The 13,671-nt window shown below is 39.9% G+C and overlaps 1 protein-coding gene across 3 annotated transcripts; it reads right to left on the minus strand.

Annotated features, from left to right (window-relative positions):
* Positions 1-465: 465 nt before the first annotated feature.
* On the minus strand, positions 466-11,205 carry LOC117389028 (homeobox protein PKNOX1-like). 3 transcript variants are annotated; one of them, XM_055230337.1, is made up of 12 exons: positions 11,072-11,205; positions 9,199-9,303; positions 5,313-5,440; positions 4,636-4,807; positions 4,109-4,309; positions 3,535-3,649; positions 3,336-3,433; positions 2,877-3,005; positions 2,730-2,806; positions 2,494-2,654; positions 1,516-1,694; positions 466-1,477 (listed from the first exon to the last, which is right to left on the minus strand). In XM_055230337.1, the coding sequence occupies exons 2-11, from the start codon at positions 9,244-9,246 to the stop codon at positions 1,525-1,527; spliced, it is 1,299 nt and encodes a 432-aa protein (XP_055086312.1). In that variant the 5' UTR covers positions 9,247-9,303; positions 11,072-11,205; the 3' UTR covers positions 466-1,477; positions 1,516-1,524. The 3 variants fall into 3 exon arrangements, with proteins under 3 accessions (XP_055086312.1, XP_055086314.1, XP_055086313.1); XM_055230339.1 differs by lacking the exon at positions 11,072-11,205 and adding an exon at positions 10,211-11,019; XM_055230338.1 differs by lacking the exon at positions 11,072-11,205 and adding an exon at positions 10,207-11,019.
* Positions 11,206-13,671: the final 2,466 nt, after the last annotated feature.

Below are 13,671 nucleotides of genomic sequence, written 5' to 3' on the forward strand. Positions count from 1 at the left end.
AACTTTAAAAACAAGGAAGAGCATTTCCTGGATAACCATCTAATGATGTCACTAGGTGGAACTGAATGTTTTGAACTCCAGGTGGGTTTTTTATGACAAGATCAAAAGCTCAAAATATGATTTTGTATGATATATAGTTACTCAAATGGTGGGCTTAAGGTTTGTCTACTTGTCATTTCAATAGTCTCTGAATGAGTACGGCCTACAAACCCAAATTCCACTCAAATCTAGTGCAGTATTTGTGGCTTTTACATGGACATGTCCTGCAGATAACACTGACTGTGGATACACACAAAAACTCAGCTGTCCTGACCAGCCTGGACCAGTTAGTGTCTTTGACCAAATCACCTTTCTTTGTGCTTTTCCTGGCAACATTTTTTTCTATAAAACAAACATAAGATAAGGCCTTGCATTAGTCTTGAAGGTTAAAACCAATTTAAATAGCAATTCTCATTAGCATTCAAATTTGTGTTTTAGAAAACTTCACAAACCCTGGAAAACAGGGTCACTAGTTTTAATTATGAATCTGTACATAAATATTCCTTACAAAACAGAACACAAAATGAAACACTAGTCATGTTGGTATATAAAAATAAGCCTCTCTCCACCGTTTTGTCTGGGTGGAGTCAGTCGTAGGAGTGCACATCTACTCAAACACAAGCATGCAAAAGTGAGGACAAACCCTTACACAAATCACTTTAAGTGTTGGCATCCAAAATGAGACGACGGGCGGGCGGGAGGACGGCAGCGGCCAGGCGAGCCTGCCGACAGGACCAGAGGAGCCTGTGTTCTCAACACTACTCCTGCCTGGGCCTGCTTCTTCTTTTCAGCTTAAATATACAAAAAGTGCACTCGTCTACATCAACTAAATACTTAAAAAAGGCTTTCTGAAATGAAGATCATGTCCAAGCTGTCCTTTGTGCTGAGGAGCGGCCCCATTCAGACCCAGAGTCCAGTGTAGTGCAGCACAGTGCACGGTCGCCCCTTTGCTCAGCCTTAGTCCTATACAGCAACATGATTACAGGTCATTGTGAATACCTGTAAGGTAAGCTCTGTCAAGTATCTTGGTCAAATCAAATGTCCTCAAGATAGCAATAAACTACACAGTGCCATTCCCAATGGCATTTGTAATTGTGCTCCACAGTAGAGTTTAACCTCTTACAGCTTACACCTGTGTGAAATCTAAATGGACATGTGCTGGAGCTGACCCACAGAGCTGACATTAGCTCAGATCTGTGGGTCACATGTTTGATATGAAGAATGCTCCTACAGCAGAAGCTTCACTAAATGATTCCCTAACCTCAGATTGCCCTAAATGGCCACAGACCAAACCATGGCTTTGATCAAATGTGTGGGACTGAACACAGTGGAGTGAACATGAAGAGTCCTCAGTCCCAGCTCCACATGTGCATAAGGGGGAGGGAAGGGCACACGTGTACCCCGGGTCTGAACAGGGTCTGAACAGGGTCTGAACAGGGTCTGAACAGGGTCTGAACAGGGTCGAGTGGACAGGAGTGGACAGGTCTACTGCAGAGGGTCCTGGTCCAGGCCCAGCCCAGACATGTCGTCGTCGTCCTCACTGTCCCCTGACTCATCTTCACTGTGTCCCCCCAGCATCACCTCCCTCACGGCCAGTGTGGCCCCATCTGACGTCAGGCTCTGCAGGCCCTCCATGCTCATTGTCACCATGGTGCCTGTGTGCAGTCATAGAACACAACAAAGGCACAATTTAAATACACTTGAGTTTCTATGTACTTACTTATATTCATTTATATTATTTATATGGATTTCTAGAATTTAAAGTCTACATTATAATCATAAATTATTGCCCCGTCCCAATATTTCAGCGCCAGTAGAATTCAGTTACACAAACTGAACTACAAATCCCTCAGGTGCTGTGTTATGTAGGCTCTGTCTTGTTTAAACTGTAAATATGTTGTATACAATGTCTCTATTTAAATGTATTATTGTTTATTTAAAATAAATATTTATTTACAATAAATGTGTTTTGTATGTGATCATTCTGGTTAAGAGACTTAGAAACAAGTGTATTCATCACTTGTCCATAAGTGCTCCAAGGTAGAAAAAATTTCAGCAGTAGTCATCTCGACAGTGGTTTTGAAATCAAGACATTTCCACTGCCATCTGGAAATCATTTTCCATCTAAAAGGTGCTCTAAAGTTCTAGTGTCTCATTGTCCAGGGGTCTCATTTATAAGGCGTGTGTTTGTACCTATAAAAAGGCAACTTGACACAGAAATTAGTGGTCTGGTCCAAAAATTTGAAACACTGCACATAAGGGCTTTCAGAGATGAGGCAGAAGGAGATCTGTGTTTTGTCCCTACATAAACTTTTGGTAAGAATTCTATGTAAAGTTTTATAAATGAGACCCCAGATAACTACAACTACTAAGATCTGAAACTTTCCTTAGTAGTTTGCAGTAGACGCACTACTCCACAGTAGTGACAGTGTGTGATACTGTGTGTGTGCGTACCGTCGGGCATGGTGACCTGCTGCGTGGGCCCTCCTGCAATGGAGTCGGGCCAGAAGCGCTGCAGCGGTCTGTTCTGGGGAGTCTTCTTCTTGGTTTTGGGCGTCTCAGATGAGCTGGCGTCTAACATGGGCTGCAGGATCCGCCTCCGTGCGTTAATGAACCTGCATGAAACACACTCGAGTTACTCTCACAGTGAGTTTACCTGTGAAGAGACCAGTGCGCAAGGGGAGTCTCACCAATTGTTGACCTGCAGCAGTGTCAGGTTGGTCTGAGAGGCGATCTGCTTCTTCTCGTCCTCTGTGGGGTAGGGGTGCTGCAGACACAGCCACAGGCTCAGGGTCTCATGTACAGTTAGTCAGGAGCACAGCTAACAGAATACTCACTCCAATGTGCTGGAAGAGCCATGAGCGCATGACGTTTGTGGCATGTTTGGGCAGGACTCCGCGCTTGTTCTTGGAGGAGCTGTCGTCGTGATTGAACAGGTTCATGTCCTGGTGAAACTGCAGCTGAAGCTACAGGAGCAGTCAGTGTCAGTTATTAGATTAATTTTGAATTCATTCATTAGTGAATGATACGAGACGATATTCATACCATACTCCATACAACTGTACAACAACTCACCCTTATGAAATAGATAACCTTATGTCAAGTCAAAGCTAACAGTTGTATTACCTTAAATTAAAAATGTACTCAATGAGAACATAAATCTGAATATTCATTATTTTCATTACTATGTGGCTTGATCTTTATGACATGATAGTATTGTGTTTATAATGTTCCTGTAATCCTGCTAAAATACTTCCCCGCTAAGACAATCAGAATGTGTGTGCATGGCAGGTTACCTGATTGTTTTGGACGCGTATGGTTCCAGGGGACAGGGCTTGTGTGACCACCTGGCCCTGAGGAGTAACCACGGTGACGGGCTGGTACACGGTGCCTCCTGCACGCATGCATGCACACACAGACACACAGAGGGGATGTGATTAGAAACACTTTCACACAGACTGTAGACGATAGGCTGTAGGCTGTAGGAGGACCCACCTGCCACCACCTGAGTGGGGTTGACCGCTGTGACAGTGACATTGCCCTGCTGCAGGGCTGAGGCCGGGACCACAATCTGGCCCTGAGGACTGAGGGCACCCAGGGAGTTGGACGTCTAAGGGACAGCACACAAACATACATTTTGTACTTGTTCTCAATATGGGAAGTTAATTGTGTGGTCTAGCGTTTGTTTAAAATGTGTGCATTTAACCATGGCTAGTTTTTTAGAGACAATCATTCACTAACCCGAAGGTTGGCACTCAGATCCCCACTACTGCTGTTGCCCATTATAAATCTTTCCTTCAACAAAACACTTCACACTAACCGACTGTCTCGATGTTAGAGATGAGCTAGTTTGGTAGCCACAGTTGCTGTAGAGCAGACTGGCACAAACCATACTGTGCCAATGATCCAACCAAACACACAGTCACTCTATCAAGTGTGATGGTGGAGTTAATGATGAATGCAATGTGTAGAATAGAAATGTCTTTTTAAATTCAGTCATATATTGCATTATTTCTGTGGTTTGTTCAGAACCTGTGTGTTAATTTAGTGTAACTGAGAGGAGGCGTACCGGAGTCTTGGTGGGGGAGAAGCCTTGGGCCTGTCCGGGCACAGGGGAGTAGGGGCTGCCGGGCTCTCCGCTCAGTAGAGTCTCACTGTTCATCTTGGTCTTAAGACAGGCAATGTAGCGGCTGCAGAAGTCCTTACACAGGTCACTGACCTTCTCCAGCTCCAACAGGTGGATCCTCAACACCTGGATGGCCTTAACCATCTGCACAGCAGGACAAGAGCAGTCAGAGTGGACTTCAGAGGTACACATAGTGGGGTTAGGGGAAAAGGAATGGTTCTAAATTTACTGCAATACTACATTACTTAAAGCATTATTAAAGCCTTCCCTTCGTTTGATCGCAAAATTACTCAAACATGCATGGATGGCATCTTAAGCCTCTTTGTTTACAAAAAAGTAAAACCAACGCTAACTTAACAGTTAGTGAGACTAACCCTTTCCACTCAGCTGATGCTGGGGTCAGGGGTCACATTAGAGCATGTGTGTGAAATGCCTCATGTTGGTCACATGGTTATAGCTCAAGTTCTCACCAGATTGTCCAGCTCAGGATCCTCGCTGAAGAAGGGCTTGCCCTCCTTCTCCTGGTTCCTCACAAAGTTCTCGATGTCCACATCAAAGCTGGCTGACGTGATGCAGTCTGAGCTCATGGTGGACTGCTCGCACTTCTCGAACAGCAGGGCCAGCAGCGGGAACAGAGGGTGTCTGAGGGTGCATGGAATCACATCAAAATAGAATCAAGTTTTTATCTACAACATGGGCCTCTAATGTTTTTGTCGGCAGTCAAAAATAAGCCACTTTTCACAAGAGCCATGGTGTGGTGTGAAATAAGGTTAACCATTCATGAGTTGAGTGTTTATAGGTGATATTTTCAGGACTTTTGCCCTTTGACAAAATCGAATATTTTCTTTTGAATTGTTAATTGCCATGGTAACTGCTAGATTTTCATCTCTGCATCCCATGTATGGGCAATATTGACAAAATACTTATTTTAAATAATGGATTCAAGACCTTTTCATGTGTGTTTTTTTCTCATAGTAATCTTAAAAAAATTTATATTGTGACACTTTTTTTAAGCTTTTGCCGGCAGGTCAAAGTAGATTCTGCCCCTGGATTTGTTTTCTCCAGCAAAAGTTAAAGATTTGACTGTTACCACTGAAGTTTCATGCATGTATTTGGAGCAAGTTGGGAGTTAGCGGCGTACTGTTACCTGTAGATGGAGGCCTTGTCTGCGTCCATCGGGCTCTGTGGCTCTGTGTTGGGACTGTGGCCCTCAGACAGTGCCCCCTCCATGAACTTCTGATCGGGCTCACTATCCACCTTCACGCCGCCCTGCATCTACAAGCACACAGTATGAGAACATGCTGGAAATTTGGCTTTTCTTGGTTAGGAATGGTATATCAATTTTTTATTTTTGTATTTGTTTGTGTATGTACAGGGCATACTGCGCAAAGATATATACATACATTTGTGCTCAAAAGGAGTAGGAAGAAGTTGAGAACTTATTGAGTCCTACCCCTCATTCACTTTTGTCATTGTCATTACATTGAATTTAAAATACTTTCAACCTCTAATTCTTTTTGGAGTGCATACTCTCCCTTGATATTTGTCCTAAGTGAATCAGCTTTGTCTTTTTGAGCCAACTAAATGAGTGAAAATATGAATTTATATGTTATTTAATTTGTAAACTTTACTATAACTTAAAAAAGTAAAAGATTGATTTTGGTATCAGCAAATATTGGTTATCAGCCACAACAACAAAACAAATCAGATATCAGTATCCGCTCTATTGGACCATCCCCATTCTTTGTCTTTTTAAACGTTCAATGGTCTATTCAGAAATGGGCCGAAAGAAAAGCAAAAGGAGCTCTTAAATGAAATGGTGGCAGTTGAAAAGGCAATGATGAGTGTACCATTACTTTAACAGAAAATCAGTTGTGTTTCACGTGACAGAAATATCAAAAAGATAATTTTTCATAAAGGTAAACAAAAGCGATGCACAATAAAGATGCTCAATGTCTTTGTTTTCTATTGCTGTAACAATATTGTTGAAATATCTGATAACATGCTTTGACAGAATATGTTAAACTAGTTACGGTAATATTAAAATACCCTTTTTACTTTCTAAAAACAGTACATTTAAGTCAGAGAACCTTATGTTGTTGCAACAACATTTATTTTCTTCTATCAATAATTGGCTTAGCCATTATTGTGATACCAATATTTGAGATGTATTGTCCAGCCCTAGTATCCCAAAGGGATAAATTTGGATGTTTGGATGCAGAGTGGCAGGAGTATAAAAGGCACTCTGGTGTATAAAGGTCACATGAGGCAGAGCCAAAGGCCTTACAATGTGACAGGTTTTGATGGTTCTCCAATTTCTATTTAATTTGGTGGGATAATACTTGGTGTACATATAAATGATAAATGACTTTTAAACAAATCAAGAAGCAATTTGCAAAGAAAAGTTGAAAATGGGTTGAAAATTACAGGAAGTAAAGAGTTCCATTTTAGAGAATTTCATGAATTGAATGTTGCTGACAGGATACTAGGGAGAATTCTGTCCAAAACTTTGGCACAATTTACACGTAAGAAACACATTTCTTCACAAATTTTAAACATTATTTCAAGAACATAAAAGGTGTTATCATTTTATTTATTTAATAATAATCTCTATGTACATTACAGACGTTTTGGCCTGGTGTACAACATGGTTGCTTGGTAAAAGTTATGGAATTCGCTAACTTGATGTCATGATTTCCAGCCAGGAAGTAAAAATTTAAAACTAAAAAATGGACAAACTGGGGAAGATGACGTCAAATTTTTTGTAAACCCTTAAATATACTGATTTTAACTGTGTTTTAAGAGAATGAGTAGTCCAAAGTGTCAGACACACTTTAAGTAAACAGACAGAAGAGGGTCTTTAGCACCACAGTCACATGAGAGCACTCACTTCACCGAACAAAAGAAACAGGACCAACAGCCCCAAACATGACCTGAAAGGATGTCTCACATGTCCTATAGGTACAGCTCATCCTGTGCCTCATTTTAAAGAGGGGGGTATTTCACTTCTATGGAGTATAAAAGAGGGGCTATTTTACTTCTATGGGGTAGTAACTATTAACACATAACATATTTAGATAACATTAGATAACCTTACCTTTTATTCATTTGAAAATGCTACATTTGCCGAAAACACTGTATTAGCATGTTTTATAAGTTTCAATTTTCCTTTTATAGATTTATAGACAACTGTTCTGTCGGAGTATGGGTGACATAGGCTTGTAAGCTGAGCATTGAATCTTACATCTAACAGTAAGGAGAATAGGGCCCGGGAGAGATCACTAGATTTCTCAAACACGGATGCATGGATGACATTTAAACCCTCTTCAGGGATGTGACGATTTTGACGATGGGAAAACATTAAAACATGGTATTATACAAAATCTTTTTTTGTTTTGTTTTCTACCACCTGTTTAATGACTAAATTTGCTAAGGCTGACACTTTTCTGACCAGTTTTCACTATATTTATTTAAATAAATCATAGAATTGTTTGAGAAAACCGGTTGTAAAGTAGAATGAAAATGTTGTAATCTATTTATTGTGATTATCTGACAATTTTGTTGCAGCAGCTGGTCCGATCTTTTTTTTTTCTTCATGTATTTTTCACAAAAACAAATTTTGTCAATTTGTTGAGGGACAAGCCTTGATGATGGTGATTTGCAAAGTAATATAAAAATGTGTGTGTATGACAACATATTGCCATAATGCAATTATTAACACATAGGGCTAAACAGTTTTGGAACACATTTGATCATATTTTAAACCTGTCCAAGAATGGCCAGATTTTTTTTAAAGATCAACTGCCAAACTAATACAGTGAATTTCAGAACATGTTTGTAATTGTCTAAACTACAGGATCAGCAAAGTACTTAAACATATTTTTGTAATTTTTAGACCTATATTCAATTGACTTTGAATTGCTGTCAGCCTGGCATGAGCTTAAAGAAGCTGATGTTCCCCATGCATCTCCCCGCACACACCTGTCCCCCGCAGCTGATCACATGACCCAGTTATGATCCAACATTACTATTATGAGAGCCTCTTTTCAGCAGACCCCCACTAGCTGCCTTTAGCCCCTTCTGCTAGCTAGCATGTGACAACTGCCCACAAAGCTGAGATTGAGCTAAAAATACAGGCTGGCCCGAGGTGGAACATTCTGATTAGTCAGAGATTGTTCTTGAATCACAACTCGCTCCCAAACTTGGCAGCAGAAGAAAGAGGTGTCTGTGGGAGATTTACATAAGAGCAGCCAGGCACCACTCTTATGCTCACGCTTACGCATACACAAAATTTCACAAGGAGACATCATGAGTAGAAGTAAGGACAAATAAAACAAACAGATGAAAAAAATATTTAGTTGAAGGAAAAAAATATTATGTTTTGTGATTCATGATTTTAAAACTAGTGTAGATTAGAAGAGTGCATAATCCTAATTTTGAGGTGCTTAATCAGATCTTTCCCAGAGATGGGCAGTGATCAAGTAACTTTTTGATGATTTTGACTGCAATTTGTGTAATATATTTTACAGTGCAACAGTACTTTTGAGTACAAGTGTTGGTTACTCTTCCACTGTAGCTGGCAAAAGCTTTATGTTGACAATATTAAATGATTTGAACGTTAGTGAGTCTTGCACCTTACCTTCAGATATTTTGTTTTTGTAGTCATTGTCTAGTACCCTACAAAATGACCAGAACCTGTGCATTATTTAATGTCAAGTCATTTCAGAATACATAAACAGATAAACAATTTTACATCTGAATTGGTACAGAAGTAGTAGTATCTCCCAATGTTTTTACTCTTGAGTAATTATTTAGGTCACTACTTTTTTTACTTCTACTTGACTAATATTTTAAACTATCATCACTCTTACTAAAGTATACATTTTGGCTACTCTATCCAAATATGCCTTCTCCTCACAAAATTCTTAATTCTCACAAAAGGCACTATGAAATCAAATAAAAATGTAAAGAATGGTTCATGATTGACCATGTTTCATATGACACACTACATGACTACACTTGGTGAGACTGACCTGTTGCTCTCCTTTCTGGTACTTGTCTATAGAAACCTGGGCTGCCATGGTTCACTGCTCACACTGCAGGAGCTGGGGCATTATAGAGCACTGCAGACAACCCACCTGGGACATGGACAAAATGACAACATCAGCACTCTCACACTGTTTATGTTCTAATCAGGAGATAGAACCACATCTTATCTAACAGCATGGTATTGGAATCCTATGGCACAACTATGCATTATTGTGAGGAGGCTAATGATATTATAGAGATGCAACGTCTCATTTAAAATACTCTGGTGTGCATTTAAGCATACATTATTATTCATCAGTTTAACAATTTTGCATCAAAAGAAATAGAATCATAGCCTATTCAGGGGTTTCAAGCTTTGATAACGATCCTCTGTGGTCATAGCAATTAAGCAAATCAAAATTATATCTTCTGAATGGGAAAAGGTCCTCACCGGGTCTCTACATAGTCCTTCAAACAAGGAAGGAATTGTTTGTCTGAAACCCATGAATTGAGGTAGTACGAAATTTATGCTGCTGGGTCAAGACAATATAGTTTGAACTCAGAAGCTTAATGCATGCTTATGATTTTAGACAAAATATTTTCACAATATTGCCAAATTCTTTCACCCTTAGAATTTCCACGTGAGCACAGTGCATGTAAAACAGTACAATACATGAATGCCTATATTATAAAGACAAATCATCGCACTATTATGTTATATAGTTGGTAAATAGTGATAAGCATACAATTTGAAAATATGAAAGAAAATACTGAAAGTAACTGATATGGCGTTCATTCAATGCTTTTGTTGGTTTGCTTCGGTATGGCTCTCAAAAAGGTGAACGAGGGTTGGCTGAGATTTACAACCATGCAACTTGACAAAACAGCAGGGGATCTACAATAATGAAACTATTATTGTGGCTCGTCTACAAAAAACATCATCTTTTGTTCTAAGGGGAAGCTAGGAAACCGCTTTTCTGTGTTGTAGTGATAGGGAGCTTATGTTTACACACCCACCACGATGGATGTAGCATTAGCATGGCGTTAGCTCCGTGTTAGCTTCAGGGAGACACTTGAGGCGATACGGGTTTGCGCTAAAACCACCGGGGACAGTCCACAAATCTTTTTTACAAACCAACGCGACACAATATTTCACCCGAACCAGTTTTCTTAGGCTGGTTTTGTTGTTTTCATTGCACCGCGGCTAAGCTAACAGGCTAACGGCTAGCGACTAGGCTAACTGAAAAGTGCCTCTCGTGTTTGTGTGAAGCCAAAATGCGAAGCGCCATATTTAGCAAAAGGATCCCCTGCCAAAAAACAGTGCTAACTAGGCTAGCCTGTTACAAAAAAAGACCAGCAGCGGATTGATACGGCGTTGCAATGTGTATGGTTCAGCGGCTAGAAACAAACAGCCATTGAATGAACAGCAATCGCATCCGTAAATCATCAAATGTGACTGGACTGATATTAATGTTAACAGTATTGAACAGGCCAGCCGCCGCTTTATCAAAAAATCTCCCCACATCACTCAATCAATCAGACGGGGACAGCTGGCCCGTGTCTCCCCTCCCTCCGCGCGCTCTCTCTCTTTCGGCCGGGCCTCGCTTCTCTCTGCTCGCCTTTGCTTTCCCCACTATCCTCACTCAGCCCCCAAAACGCCGACATTTTTACCCCCTCCCTCACTCAGCCCCTGCCTCGCATTAGACTGATTTTTTTATATTCTTCTCGTAGCGCTGCCCGATTCCGTTTGATTGCCGAAAAACGCGCTCCGCTGCCCTGTCTAGGTCCGCGCCGCTCGCCCTGGGGCATTTTTGCGTGCGGCCCAGATTGTTTGATTGATAGGGAACGGAAAAAGAGGGATTTTGAGTGACAGCTTACCTGAGTGCCAATCTTCGTCACACTGACAAGCGGCTGCAGCAATCGGGACCCGCAGTTGTCACGTTGCGTCATCGCGTAAGGGCCATGGATGGCACGCAGGGCGCTTTGCTCATGAATATGGATGTAGTGGGCGGACTCATGACGTGCCCAGTCCCTCAAGTGTGAGTCTGTCTGGGACCAAAGCAGTGGAAATGATATCCACTGGCCTCGTTTTCTATGAATATCTCCACTGCGGCTCGTATTTAGCGTGCTAAGGAACAATATCTGCGTCAAGACGAGAGTATTAGTTGTAATTTTGGATTGTAGACTGTACATTCTCAAAGGTTGCTATTCCTGCCTGGGAGATGGCAGTACAGCAACACCCTCACACTGTTATCTTGAGCTATATGCATAAACAAATCTATTTCTACCTCATACTAATGTTGATTACTCACAATATGCACAATGGCTATTATTAGGGGCAAGTAATATTGACAAAAATGACATTTGTTAGATCTTTTTTTTTTAGTCTTTAGTCTGTAATCTATTTTGGGTTAATAAAAAATGTGCCTGTAAATATCTTGGTTGCGGTTCAAGAGGCCTATTGCACAAAACGTGAATGGACCATAAAGTTAACCACAAAATGGCAGAAATATCACTTTGAACAGTTTTAAGGATATTTTACCAGATATTTCCTTCCCTTTTGAGGAAATTGTCAACAGTTTTAATAAAAAAATATATATATACTTGACATTCTATCTCCAAAACAAAACGATAATTGCAATATATAATAACAACCTTTCAACATTTTGCAACTACTGTTCATCATAAATAACCATAAGTTTGTTGTTCATTTAGGAGCCTATATATTACATAATGTTGTTTTCTTGATACAAACAGACATAGAGTTGTGTTGTGTTTCATTCACACATGTTTAACACAGAAACCCTGCATATTTAGGCTGCGTTCTCAAACAGAAAACACTCTGTTCTACCTTGTGATGTCATGTGGTAATACAGGAAGTGTGTTTTTATACGCCATGTATTTTACTAGAATCATTTGGATGATTTCAGACCTGGATTTGCAAATCTCTACTGAACTAAACGTAAAAGGAGCTGTTAACTGGAAAACTACCACTACATGACATCACAAGCTAGAATAGAGCATTTTGAGCTTTGGAGATGTAGACAGACTAATAAACCAGTATTACTCAAACATGTGTGAATTAAAAACACAACTAACAGGTATGTTTTTGAGGAGGTAACAATATAATATGGCTGAAAGAAGAATCACAAGAATCTATTTTGTGTGGTATAGAACCTTTAAGCCAGAGATGAAAATATTTTTGACCTTGTGCTTACTCTCATCTCTTTGTGGTGCAATAAAAAGGTCAAATAATTAGCATATCTAGGACTCATTATACATGATAACAAATATGAGGGTTTCATTGTGACTTTTTAATGATACATGTCCAATTTATAATATGGTTCATTTAAAAAGGTATTATTATTTAAAGCAGTATTTTCTGTAATTATTGTTGCACTTTTAGTTATCATGACAGGCCTAATTTGAACAGTAAGGCTGCAACAACAGAGGTTTTAAGAATGTATAAGAATGTATGTAAAGTAGTGACCTACATAGGTAAAATACCCCATAATTTCGCGATACCATCATTTATAATTTTCATACATTATTTGTCTAGAATTCATATCCAGCTTCATCCCATTGTCTAACTGTGTAAACCACATTTTAAAATTCATAGGCTTATATTATGCAAATGTGCTAGGGGAAGAATGCAGCTCTCTGATTGGCTGAGCTGGTGCATCTCCAGAAGTGGGCCAGTGACATCATTAAAATAGAAGCATGGACTCAGCTTTATTCTAACAAGGCCCCAAGGCAGCAGAGAAGTGTTTGATGTGTGCTCAGATTTTACATTCAATTAGGGCAGAACAGGAAGAGGGAAGAGAGCGGAGAGAACAAAAGTTAACACAAGACAAGGCTGCGCCAACATTGGTAGTCTATTTTTTAACTCGCTACCTGGTGTCCATAATGTGAAACTGCGTTACCGCCTAATTTGGCCTAAATTACAGGTGGACTCGACTATTTTGACACCTAAAATGAAACGTGTCAAAACCAGCTTTATGAAGTCAACTTGGGTTTACTATACGATGACAAAATATGTAAAATTATGTTTATAAACATATTTTTGTGGTCACTACCTCCCTATATGATTTAACTTCATTTATTTGAAATAGGTTATTGATAGAGAAATTGTACTTCTGTGGTGTACAGAGCACTCACTGCTCGCCAAGTCCTTGTCTTAGCCTTCATCATTATGAGAGGTATAATACTCCCCACAATGGAAGCATAACCAGGCTGTACAAGACTGGAATGGATTATCACTGGAACATTATCACAGTATCTTGAGGGTTCATGTCTTTGAGTGCTGGGTCCTTATGATGGTAAACAAACTTCTGAACTACAGTCCTTACATTGTCAACTGGTGGTAATGAAACAAAGTAGGTGATGGAAATGCTCCTCCAAATTCCCTCTAGAACACTAAGCTTTATTTAACAGTGAAATGCTTTTTTTTTTTTAAACATATGTGGATAGAGTGAATA

This window comes from Periophthalmus magnuspinnatus, chromosome 21, assembly GCF_009829125.3.
Source record: "Periophthalmus magnuspinnatus isolate fPerMag1 chromosome 21, fPerMag1.2.pri, whole genome shotgun sequence".
In the NCBI taxonomy this organism is placed as follows: Eukaryota; Metazoa; Chordata; class Actinopteri; order Gobiiformes; family Gobiidae; genus Periophthalmus; species Periophthalmus magnuspinnatus.